The sequence below is a fragment of the Myotis brandtii genome, unplaced genomic scaffold (assembly GCF_000412655.1).
Source record: "Myotis brandtii unplaced genomic scaffold, ASM41265v1 scaffold231, whole genome shotgun sequence".
Classification (NCBI taxonomy): Eukaryota; Metazoa; Chordata; class Mammalia; order Chiroptera; family Vespertilionidae; genus Myotis; species Myotis brandtii.
Genome location: NW_005358689.1, coordinates 1,309,921 through 1,322,620, shown reverse-complemented (window position 1 = coordinate 1,322,620; position 12,700 = coordinate 1,309,921). Strand labels below are relative to the sequence as shown.

The 12,700-nt window shown below is 37.4% G+C and overlaps 1 protein-coding gene across 8 annotated transcripts in view; it reads left to right on the top strand.

The window, feature by feature from the left end:
* Positions 1–12,700, top strand: part of WDR26 (WD repeat domain 26) — a 43,916-nt gene that overhangs the window by 543 nt on the left and 30,673 nt on the right. For 3 of the 8 annotated variants that reach the window (XM_014539945.1, XM_014539948.1, XM_014539950.1), the window contains exons 2-6: positions 1,408–1,507; positions 1,608–1,712; positions 7,517–7,653; positions 11,132–11,229; positions 12,486–12,642. In XM_014539945.1, coding sequence (XP_014395431.1) covers positions 1,427–1,507; positions 1,608–1,712; positions 7,517–7,653; positions 11,132–11,229; positions 12,486–12,642 — 578 coding nt within the window. In that variant the 5' untranslated portion in view covers positions 1,408–1,426. Of the gene's footprint in view, positions 1–131; positions 242–1,407; positions 1,508–1,607; positions 1,713–3,491; positions 3,578–7,516; positions 7,654–10,321; positions 10,560–11,131; positions 11,230–12,485; positions 12,643–12,700 lie in introns of those variants that run through there. The other 5 variants (XM_014539949.1, XM_005866513.2, XM_014539943.1 and 2 more) reach the window with 4 other exon arrangements.

Sequence of the window (12,700 nt, the reverse complement as noted above, 5' to 3'; positions counted from 1 at the left end):
GCCCGGCCAGCCACCAATCAGGAGAGGCCGTCGCCTACAAGTGTTTATGGGAACGAGGGGCTGGGATCCTGGGGGAGGAGGCTGGGTGCATCGGAGGGGAGTCCTGCTGGGAGAGGCCGCGCGGGTGTCATGCAGGGGCCCCGCCGGGTGTGTGTGTGTCCCGGGGGCCTGCCCCTAGCCCGACCGGAACCCCGATTTACTGCCGAGAGACGGCTGCCTCTGAAAGGGGGCATCCGACCTGGTGAATCGTTTATTGTCCAGTACAGTTGAGGCGGCCTTCTGGACCTAAATAGGGTGAAGGAGGGCGGCGACCTTGGCTCCAAACCACCGTTTGTGCACAAAGAAAAACCAAGGGGGGAGGTAGGGTTGGGGGGTGCCGAGGAGCCCCAGGCAGAGGCAGGGGGAACACGCCGCAGCCTTTCCCAGCTCCCAGCGGCGATTGAAACACGCTCCGGGGCCGGCCCGTGTGGTCGTGTTGGGTCCACATTCGCTCTGGGGAGGGGGAAAGAGCACTTTTCTAAGGTGACATAAGTATTTTGATTCTCGGGCAGATGGCTGATGGCACTGTTTAGCTGAAAAATAACTGGGGCTGAGTAAGAAAACATTGAAACATAAACAAACATGTAAGAACTGATAAAGGAAGATTCTTAGGTGTCAAAATATCTGGGCCACTTTTGATGAGTCTTTTATGCTTTCAAAGAGAGATATAGGAAGATTTCACCTCTTTGCCCGAAGGAAAAGGAATTAGTATGAAAATAGGTTTTGTAAGTGCCAACAGCGTCTTACTGAGACCAGAAGCAAGCTGACAGCAGCAGGAGGAAATACCTCGTGACTGTTTGGAACCCACACCATAGTAAATTGGCTATTTTTAGGATAGAGAGAAAGGGGATGATTTTTGAGGCTGGATTTATTTCCATTTTAAAGACTGACCTACTAGAATTTCTATGCAAACATGATGTCTGGATGTAAGACTCTCCCCCCAATGGCAAGTCATCGCTATCACCTTGTATGGAGCTAACATTTTTTATCTTACGAAATGTCACAGGGTTAGGGAGATCCTGTTTTGTGTGTGTTTGTTTGTTTTTTTCCATTTATTTAACCAATTGGTTACAACATGTTTTTAGGAATTTTATACTTCATTTAAACTTTTGAGGCATTAAATGGCAGAATAGAAAGAACTTACTTTGATTCTGGTTTCAGGAAGGCTTTTAACTTAACTAGATAGAAACGAAGGTGGCAGTTTAAAAATCAAGTTGGTTTAGCCAAGCACATGAAAGCTCTTTATTTCTTTTTTCTTCCTGAGATTAGTTTAAAAACGTTGGCAACTGTTTTCATAGACATTCACTTGTTTGGAAGAGTAAACCCTGAACTTGGTCAGGTCGTTTTTACACTGTATCTCTCCTGCAGCCAGACTGTTGATCTCCTCATGCAAGAGTCAGGATGTCGTTTAGAACATCCTTCTGCCACCAAATTCCGAAATCATGTCATGGAAGGAGACTGGGATAAGGTAAAGTAGGGCCTATAGAGCTGTGTGACTGCTGCTAAAATTATATATCTGACGTGCAGGTTGTGACATTTCTGTTTTTCTCTTATACCAATTTTTGCAGGCAGAAAATGACCTGAATGAACTAAAGCCTTTAGTGCATTCTCCTCATGCTATTGTGGTAAGAGGCGCACTTGAAATCTCTCAAACGTTGTTGGGAATAATTGTGGTAAATACACTTTTGTTCTTAGTTTCACATTTATGCTTATTTTAATAGGTTATTGATAACTCTAGGCTTCTGCCTCTTATAAAAGATAAGGCCTAAAAAGAATTAAATTTCATATAATTAAATTTATAAACTAAGATGAGTGTTTATGATTTGTTAAAGTTTGAGTTCTGTTTTTAAAATCATGTATAATAAGTGTGTCTTTTGAACCTAATTTACAAATTACGCTCAATACAAAATTATATTGAAAGATCATGCTTTTAGTGCTGTTTCATAGGAGTTCTATACTTCTAGAATCAAGGATAAATTATACTTTTAGATTATTAAAAATACTGAATGTGCTGGTAAAGAATGTATTTGGGTGTATGTATGTCTATAGGCCTTAAGTAGCTCACACTAATTTTTTTTCATCTTTGGCAATTATAATTATAGTTCATTCAACCCAGCTCTATTGGTGTGCTCACCATTTCCCATTCTTGCATTCCAGTTGTGTGAATTGACAGTGTCAAAGTTTGTATAATAAGTATGACTCTGGTGAGGGTTTGTATGTGTATTTGACCATTGGGTTCTGCTTACTGGCCTTATTTCCCCAACAAGATCAATTGAGTAGTTGACTTGGTAGCCTCTTTCATAAATCTCAATGAATCTTTTATACTGATAGGCTTCACCTCTTCAGTAGATATTGCTGAGAGAGGAGGGGATACAATTTTTTCTAAGTGCTTGTGATTGGAAACCATGAAGAATCAGCTGCCTGGCCTCTTCCTGCTGGCTTTTTTACTTCTAGCTGATTGATTTGTTGTCAGAAGCAATTTCCTGTCTGGTGGGGGAGGGACAAGGGTGAATAGGAAGTGAAGTAAGGAAACCAGCTGTTTGTTAAATATTAGTAAATGAGTGTTACTTCTGATTTTTTTTTTAATTGGGTCAAACATTGATCTTTCTGCCTTTGTCTGTAAACCTAACAGAGTCTCCTGTTTTTGTTTTTTTGGGTTTTAAAAACAAATCTTAATTACAAAAGTTTTCAAATTCTTAATGTGATTTTATACAATTATATAATCCTAGAGAATGGCCTTGAGGTGAATTAAAGGTGCAAACAAATATGAACAAATACTGGTTCATTTAAATTGATTATCTTTTTTTCTCTTACTAAGAATTTAAAATACTAAAAATTTTAACTTGCTATTATTGAATCAGATGGTTGATTATTAATTAACTCATGGAATAATCAATTCCATGGTCAATTTTTAAAATGAAAACACAGAAGTTAAAATAAACAAACATCTATATTCAAAAGGATTACAAATTTTCCAGTGACTAAATTTTCCCCAATTAGTGTGTTTGGAGTTTTAAAAAGAAAAACAAGCATATTTTAACTGGCCAGCTTTTCATAAATTGTTAGCTCTGGTGGGATGGAAGGTGACCCTAAAATAAAATCAAGGCATTTAAAGCCAAAATAAGAATCGGGGTTCTTTTCCCATCAGACAAGCTAGCATTGCTTATATGGTGACAGTAACGAACTTGCCCATGGACTATTTTAAAATAAGGATGTGATTTCTTGGAGGATTGCTTTCCTTTTTTAAGCTTCACCCAAATTGTATCTGTAATTTAGTAGTAAAAATTTGAATAGGCTCACTTCCTCTTTTTCTTAAGTTTTTATAGTAATTTGAGACTTCTGTATTGGATTTTGATGATTATTGTATCTCATTAGAAACCTTCATTAGAAGCAACATGTTAACTGAATAAAGGTAGTTTTAGATAATAAGGAGGAATCCTTTCTTTTTACAGCCTGTTCAGTCTATAGAACATTCTAGGATCTAATAAAAGATGAAGATTAAATCTCTGGCTGAGCCTCACGCCATCAAACTGTTTAGGTATTTATACAAAGAAAGGGGTTCCAGTTTTTATCTTACTTTGAGCATTGATGAATCAATTGCTTTTAAAAATGCAGTTCAGCATTTTTTTTTTCACCTTTCTAAGTATGTTTAGGTTTACTCCTCTCCCCCTCCTTCTCCAGAAGATAATCTAATGTAAGCATAAGTTTGTAGTAATGTCTTAGAAGACAACTATTTGGTGGGTGTGTTTTTTTTTAACATAATTATTTTAACTGTAGCCAGACACACTTGATGACTTAGTCTAGACTAAAATTGTATTTTACTTTTTAAACCTGAATGTTTTTATTGACCTGATCCACTCTCCACTTTCCCCTGCACACCTCCCTTTCCCTACCCCCCATATTTTTAAATGGTTTCCAGTCAAATAATACCAGAAATAGCAGCATTTGCTCTGGATTTTCTGGAAGCTGAGCTCATAAATTAACATTTTTTTTTAGTTTGGGTTCAAATATGCTTAGCCATGTCTGAGGAATTGGGGTGGGTATTTGAGGTCAATAACATAAAAAACTCCTATATGTCTAAATGTGTTTGATTCTTTATTTTTCAATATAATTGAAATGCTTAACAAAACTGTTCAAATATTAATGCGCAAAGATGAAGTAGTATATTTTAAAGTCAAATAGGGAGGAGTTTTGAGAGCCATCATTTAAATATAATTCATTCCCCCTTTCCTCTGAGTCATTTAATTGATATAACTTGGTTAAAACCTTGTTCAAGAGTTAGTCAGAACCACTACTAAGTTGGCTAAGAGGCTGTTCTTGATAAACACACTTCCTGTGTATCGTAACTTTTGAGTTCTTTTTTTTCCCCCCCAACATTGAGTTCAGTGTAATTATATGGGAGGAAAGGATAAACCAATACAAATATTGGGTAGGCAACAGCCAGATTTACCATGTGAAACTATCTTTCAAGCTGTCCTATTCACTTACCAATGTCAAGTTTATGTTAGATAGCAAGAGAAAGAAACACTGCTGGACCCAAAGATGCCGCAAAGTTATCAGACACCAGAAATAATCTAAAAAATTAGGAGTTGGGGAAACAGAAAAGAGAGTTCACTTTCTCTTCTTTTCTTTCCTTCTTCATTTAAGAAGCATGTGATCTTTTAAAAAACCATGAGTAAAGCCCTGACCCCACATTTCAGCAGACTTGAGTTTTGCCTTCTTTTTAAAACATTTTTAGTAAATAATTTAACATCATTTTTGAAAGATCTTTATTTTCTTGAAACTATATTTGCATTTTTGTGCCTTAAATTTTGGGAAGTAAAATACAGTTTTACTCGCCATCCTTATCATGTGCTTCAAATGCTTGGTTTTAGGTAGAATAAGTATCTTCTCTCTCAACCACATCTCTTTCTGTGCTGAGTCAGCAGTATGTTCTCTGCCATGTGCACCACCAAGATTTGATACCAGTTTCAGGATATTCTTTGTCTTAATCTGGATAAAATGACTCAGAGAGAAATGTTCTTGCACTGCTTTTATAGCATTCCCTGTGTACAGAAAAACGTGTTTATATTGGCTTCTCTTGCCTTCCTCTCCTCTCCTCTCCTCCTCTGCCCCATGGAAAGAGAATAACATGTTCTAGCAGGATCTTGGTGGGGAAATAAGGGGGAAACAGCACTTGGGACACTGTCCCTACACACATTGGAATGGCAGAGGGGTGTGCATAGGACGTAATGATTGATACCCAATAAATAAATAAGTTAAAAATTTGCCCTGAATTAAAAAAACGTTCCCCCCAAATTCCCAGTTGTTAAGAAAATTTAGTGAAGAAATGAAATGCAAATTCTGGCCAGCTCCATGTGGCATTTAAATTTAAAAATTCTGTAACAAAATATGATTCTCAAATTTGAATCAAAAACACTATGTGATATGAAACTTTTACCAGTATACTGATAAATGGAAATAGACGAACTCTTCATAAAGAGTTGAAGTGTTTTTAAAAGGATAAAATGGTGAGAATATCCAGAATGAACTTCAAATATGTTTTGATTTTTAGATTGTTCTGTTTTATTTAGTCTTCTGTTTTTGTTTTTTTGTCACCTGATGGACTTCAAAGTATTTTTTAATTTGATATATAAAAGTAAACTTACGGTTGCATGTACAGCAACAATTTTTAGAGCATCTTGGAAACTAATCTGTTTTTGAAATGCTCATTTAGTCAGTGTAACTGTGTAAAATTTGGTAAGTGTAATTTTTCTAGAGTTATAGGAGCTTATCTCATAGTTGGAAATTTTTCCTATTGTTCTTTAGCTATAGTTTTAAGATTAGATTATTACCAAGCATAAGCAATGTATGTTATAAAAGATGTATTTAAATGTGTGCCTAATCTATATGAGAGGGTTTGTTTTTATTTATTTTCTCTAGAAGTCATTTTTATAAGCTTGTAGGTTATGCCTTTCTTCTAAATACTCCCTAATAGGAAATCTTGTAGAGCAGTTATATGATGCTCTTAATTCCATATATAAATGATAATTTCTTCAAACCATCTTTTTTTTTTTTAAATATATTTTATTGATTTTTTACAGAGAGGAAGGGAGAGAGATAGAGAGTTAGAAACATCGATGAGAGAGAAACATCGATCAGCTGCCTCCTGCACATCTCCCACTGGGGATGTGCTCACAACCCAGGTACATGCCCTTGACCGGACTCGAACCCGGGACCCTTCAGTCCGCAGGCCGACGCTCTATCCACTGAGCCAAACCGGCTTCGGCTCAAACCATCTTTTGAGAGAAGTATATTTTAATGTGTTTAAAGTAAGCAGTAAATGCTTTTTAAAGTAAGTGGATTTGAGATTTTTACCACTATTTCTTGGATTCTCTAAGTATAACTAACACTTCCTATCTACTAACAAGGTTCTCTATGTACATCAGTTGGCTTGCAAGTTCCCCAGGTAGCAGATACAGTGAAAGTCCCTCTAGGCAGTGTCCTTAATTAGGTTTAAGGTTTAAAAGAAATTCCAAACTTGATATTCATAAATCTCTCTTTGCTCTAGCAAAAAGCTGCTATGATTTTCAAGTTACTTTCCAGTTAAAATAATATAGTAAAGGAACATTAGAAAATACTAAAGCCCAGCACATTTCAGGGGGAAATAAACAAAACTAAATGTGGAAGTATTTCATAAGTTGGAAATGGTTTATCCTTTAAGGGGAAAGAGCTGATAATTGTCTGTGCTTCATAGTTATGTGTATCAGTGATCAGATTGTTACCAACCCAGAAATACAAATATTGAATCTTCTTAAAAACCTTTGAGTTGAACCTTTATTGCCTTTAGAGTGAGTCCCATCAGGCTTATGCTTGTCCACTTGAGTCCTAGGAAACTCGGTACTTTGCGCACCAACCTTTAGTCCATTTGCTGGGCAGCTCTTCTTACTTTTGATAAGCCAAAATCTGACACTTTGCAACTTCTACCTCATGTCTCCAGGTCTGCTTTCTGGTCTACATAGTCCTTCTTTCACCTTGTGGATTTTAAATAATCTCTTCACTAATGGAATTTTCTGTGTTTTTTTCCAAAACCTGTTCCCTAAAATGTTCCCACTGCCCATTATAAAAGTCCCAGACTTTTTTTAAAAAGAAAATTTAGAATACTGTAAATAGTTCTAAATTTTTATAGAAGAAATAAAATTCTAGGTGAATGTTTTGAGGGCAGAATTCATTCTTTCCTGTTTCGATGTCATTAATGATCGTATCTAATTTGAGATTATTCAAAACTGTTGTGTTAAGACATGAAATTGAGCAAAGTCACATTTAATATACTGTGACTCCATTAAACCCAAATATTTTGAGTCATATTAAAGCTTTTTAAAAAGTTATATTGTCAAAGGGCGTAGTAGAATGGTTTCTACTGTTCTGTTTAGGCACAAACATTTTCTGAACCTTCCATCAACTTTTTTCCCCTGACTGCTGCTTTCTGTCATGTCAGAGGATGAAGTTCTTGCTGCTGCAGCAGAAGTACCTGGAATACCTGGAGGATGGCAAGGTCCTGGAGGCACTTCAAGTTCTACGCTGTGAATTGACGCCACTGAAATACAATACAGAGCGCATTCATGTTCTTAGTGGGTAAGGAGGCCTAGTTCTTAGACTCCAGGGTGATGGAGGGGCTGTTACTTTTATCAAGGTCAGCTTTCAAAGTTACATCTCTAACATTTTTCCAAGATCTGAATATTGCTAAATTCTTAAGTAACACTAACCTGGGATAGATTCACTTATAGATGTACTCTTTTTTGTCCTGGTAGGAAGCTTTCCATATTAAAATAGAGAAATATTTAAGTGTGTAAAAGGAAGAAGAAATATGTATTGCCCGTGAAAGGCCATTTCAGAATCTTCTACAAAACTAATAAGCAATGAAGTTTCCAGAATTGATGCGTATATTCTCTTAATGTACACTTATCTTGTACCAGGTCCTTGCTAAGCACTTCATATGTACAATCTCATTATTTTCATGTCAATCCTTTAAAAGTTAGCATGCCCAAAGGCTTGGTTCTGGACCTCCTTTCTGTTCTGTCTAAACACTCTCCCAAGGTAACCTCATTTTGTACCATGCCTTCACATACCATCGATCTGCTGGTGGCTCTTACATTCACCTTTCATCTGAACTCCCAGCGTACATATCTCATAGCCTACTTGACAGTCTCCGTTTGGCTAATAGGTGCCTCAGTTAAATGTTCAAAACAAAATTCTTGATTCCAGTTGCCCATCTACCCACTTCACTCTCACTGACCTGTTCCTCGTCTCAGTAAATGGTAAGACCTTTTACCCACTTGCTCAGACAAAAAACTTAAGCCTCATCCTTGCTTTTTTTAAAAAAAAAAATTTATAAGAGAAAATTCATTTAGAAAATTCTAGAGGTAGTAGAAGTGAACCAGCTGGGCTGCATAAGCTCAGGAAACAAGTTATAGAGGCAGAAGAAGGGCACTGGAACTTAGGAGAGAGAAAGGCAAAGGTAACGCCCCGGGAGGCTGGAGGGAAAGAAGACAGGAAAGGGCCTAACTCTAAAACATCCCAGATTTGTCCGTTTCTCTTCACCTCCACAATTTCTACCCTAGTTAAGCCATAAGCGCCTCTCCCTCCCTTAATGCATATTTTGCACAGCAGCCACAGAAACATATAAGCAAAACCATGCATTAACCATTTCTCTCCTTTCTTAAAACTGTCCGCTGGCTTTCTGGCTTAAAACGCAAGAACTGCCCAGGCCCACAAGGGCCCGGATCCTTTCCCGCCCTCTTTTCCCTTGTTCATTATTGTAGTGACACTAACATGAAGGCATTTACTGCCTATTCCCTTTATCTTAAATGCTCTTTCCCTAATCTCTGCATAGTTGGCTCAGGTCCCAACCCAAATATCCACTCCTGAGACCACCCACCAGGCATTCTCTGTCACATCACTCTGTTTTTAATTTGTTTTTCTTTATAGCATTTTTCATTATATGATAGGGCCCCTTGCATCTAGAACAGGGTGGGGAATGTCCGTCCCTCAAGCCATATAAGGCCCATGAAATCATTTGGTCTGGCCATGCAACCACAGGTGGGACTCGAAATTCAATGAATCTAGGAGCTTTTTTCATAGCAACATAAATTTATATTAAGCAAACGATGTTATAAATATCCAAATGGCCCTGGGCAGAAAAAGGGTTCCCCACCCCTGATCTAGAGCAATATCTGACACATAATGAGTTTTCAAATATATACAAGAAGATAGGCCCTAAGATGTACAGGGTTCATTTTAGGGTTTTTGCAGATACGGAAACGAAGCCTCAGGTGAAGTAAGCAGGCCAAGATACAGCTAGTAAGTCAGCCAAGATTCAAAGCCTGGCTTGACTGATTCCAAAATCATTGGTCTTGACCCACTGCTACATCTTGAAATAGTCCGTTCTGCTGGATATTTCAGTATTGTAGCTGACACATTACTTCATGCGGATTACCTCTTTCAGAGGTGTCTGATTTCTGTGTCACCTAAGTGGCATTCACATGGTGGGCTTTTCTGCTCTGGCAGTAGTGCATACACTTTAATCACAGCGGTCTTATTCTGCAGGGAGCTTCATCAAGTTTGTCCCTAGACTATTGCACATAAGTAAATGGCCTAGAAGTGACAAGATGTGGAACTGACATCAGAACTCAGTCCAGTGTTTTCAGTTATACATGTGACTTCCTTTGAAACCTTAAGGTGTCATATTTTCAAAAGGGCGCAGAAACCATTGTAGGTTATTTTTGCAAAATTTAAAAAGTAAATTATTTTCTCAGAATTATTGATAATAAATTTTACTCCCAAAAGGTTATTTTAGAAATCAAATTTTTGCAGTATGCAGCGTAAATCTAACTACTCATACTATTTTTTTAAAATTAAGTTCTCATCAGCTAAGGCTCTATATACTAAATAGCAAGAGAACAAGTAGTTCTGTTGTTGGGTGAAAGGCTATTAATTGATTTAAATGCTAAGTGCAATATGCTTTATGCAGTTAAGAAAAGGAGGAGGTGATACTCGGGTTAACTGAGAGGTTTCTGGTACTTATATTATCATTTATTAAGCTCTACGTGTATACCAGGAAGTGGACCGAGTACCTCATATGCTCATACTCCATCTCACTTAATTCTTATTGCCTTGTTTCATACCCTCTTTACAAGTGAGAAGAACAGATTTGTCTGAGAACAGACAAAAAATAGCAGGAGAGTTACTTGCCAGGTCTAATCTCCATGTTTGAATAATGCCTTCACTTCTTTTACTTTTAAAGCCCGTTCTTCTGAGAAGAGCCAGAACCAGGTCAGGGTCACACTTCCAGCAGGGGGCCCTCATGTATTCTCCAGAGTCCATGAACTTTAGCGTTTATGCCTCCTTCGGCACAGATAGTGAGTAAGAAAGCAGTTCCCAAATTTCCTGCTTTGGGATCGCAGTACCTTTCACAGGATGACACAAGGATGGTTGTCCAATTATACCATTTCTTGAGTGACGTTTATGATAATCTCTTAAAGGTATGTTGTTTTGTTTAATTAACTTAATATAACTTTTAAGGTTTTGTTTTGTATTACTAGTGAAAGCTGTTAAGTTAGCATGGTGGTTAGGAGCAAGTTCTACAGCTAGAGTGTCTGGATTCATATTCCTACTTTGCCTCTTAACTTTACCCTAAGTCAGTGACTTAAACTCTTTGTCTTCAATTCCTCATTTATAAAACTAGAATAAGAGGGCATACTTCATACAGGATGGTTATGAGCATTAAATGAAGTAATAATAGATGTTGAGTGCTTATAACAGAGGCTGGCACACAATAAGAGCCAAATATAGATAACGATTACAATATATATGAGAATATGTTCATAGATAATATAACAATTACATGTATTTAGCTACTTCTGTTATGTTACATTTTTTTAATTATATCCAGATGCCAGGTTGTATTAATGAATTGGGTCCACTCCAGAAGTTTATTCTTGATAAGTGTTTCTTAGTAAGAACTAGCTATCTTGAGTAGAATCAGTATTTTCCAATTCTTTTTAATCCAGAGAAAAGGACTTGCTATTTGGTTCTTTCCCTGTCGTGTTTTTAGGTATCTGATGTGTAGCCATGCAGAAGACCTACGTGCAAAAGCAGAATGGGAAGGCAAAGGAACAGCTTCCCGCTCGAAACTGTTGGACAAACTTCAAAGTAAGAGTCTTAATTTTTTGGTGTCTCTATTTGTTCTTAGATGAGAAATCGCTATTGTGAGCCAATTAGAAGGGCTTGTGTCTAGACACACTCTTACTGAGTGGTTATTTAGGGAAAGGTGGTGGGGAAGTCCATCAAGAGACCCTGTAAACCATGGAGTCTAAGAAGCTACCCTTCACAGGCAGTGAGGGTGCTGGTCCCAGGCAGTTCCCCTTTTATTTGTTTTATGTAACGATGCTCCCCATAAGATTTTGTCTGTGGGAAAAGTGCTGTGGTTAGGCAAAAATATATGTAAACCATGAGTGTTGTAAATATTGTCTTTTCAATAATAAGGCCCAGATTTCTTCTGTAAATTGTCTTACCCTCCCCTCAACTATGTTCTGTGGCTTCCAATTTAGGGTAGGAGTTTCATTTTGCCACATCTTTATATAAAAGATCTTTCCTTCTGTGCTTAAGTCATGTTATTCTTTATATTTCATGTTGATCTGAGAACAGAGATTCTGAGAATCAGAAAACAATGTGACTGGGAGGTGTAAGACATTAAAGGATCAGAATGGATTGGTATCAGTATCAAGACACCAGTTATTCCTTGAATTTTCATTGGCATTAGAAGCAACTAGAATTTGGCTTGTTCTAGGATTTTGACTTGTTCTTTGTTAACTGGAGATTTTTCTTATACTTCTAGTGATGCATAGTCTCCCTCTCACACATCATCTTTAACTTTGTTTTCATTGTTACCGCCTTTTTCTTTTTTTTTTAACTTATTTTTTTTAGTATTTATATTGATTTCAGAGAGGAATGGAGAGGGAAAGAGCAATAGAAACATTGATGATGAGAATCATTGATCAGCTGCCTCCTGCACCCCCCCTATTGGGGATCGAGCCTGTAATCTGGGCATGTGCCCCGACCAAGAATTGAACCATGACCTCCTGGTTCATAGGTCGACTATCAACCACTGAGCCACACCTGCCAGGCCGCCTTTTTCTTTTTTATTGATTTTTTTGTTTGTTGTTTAGAAGATCCACATATTAAAGCCCTTCTGTTCAAGTATCTTCCATTCTAGTGGCAACACATCTAGAGACAAATAAATATTCATACAGCTCATGTTTCATAACCCAGAACTGCTCTATTTAAGAACAATATTATTAGGGTGGGGGCAAGTGCAGCAGAAGATAAGTAACTGTCTTATGTAAAAGTTTATCCTGTTTTGTTTTGTTTTTTAATTTTTTCTTTTTAAAAATATCTTCTATTTAAAGCGTATTTACCACCATCAGTGATGCTTCCCCCACGGCGTTTACAGACTCTCCTGCGGCAGGCGGTGGAACTACAGAGGGATCGGTGCCTATATCACAATACCAAACTTGATAATAATCTAGATTCTGTGTCTCTGCTTATAGATCATGTTTGTAGCAGGTAAGAGGAAAACTTAAATTCTGAAGTAGGCTAACATTTTACAAGCTCAATTTGAACT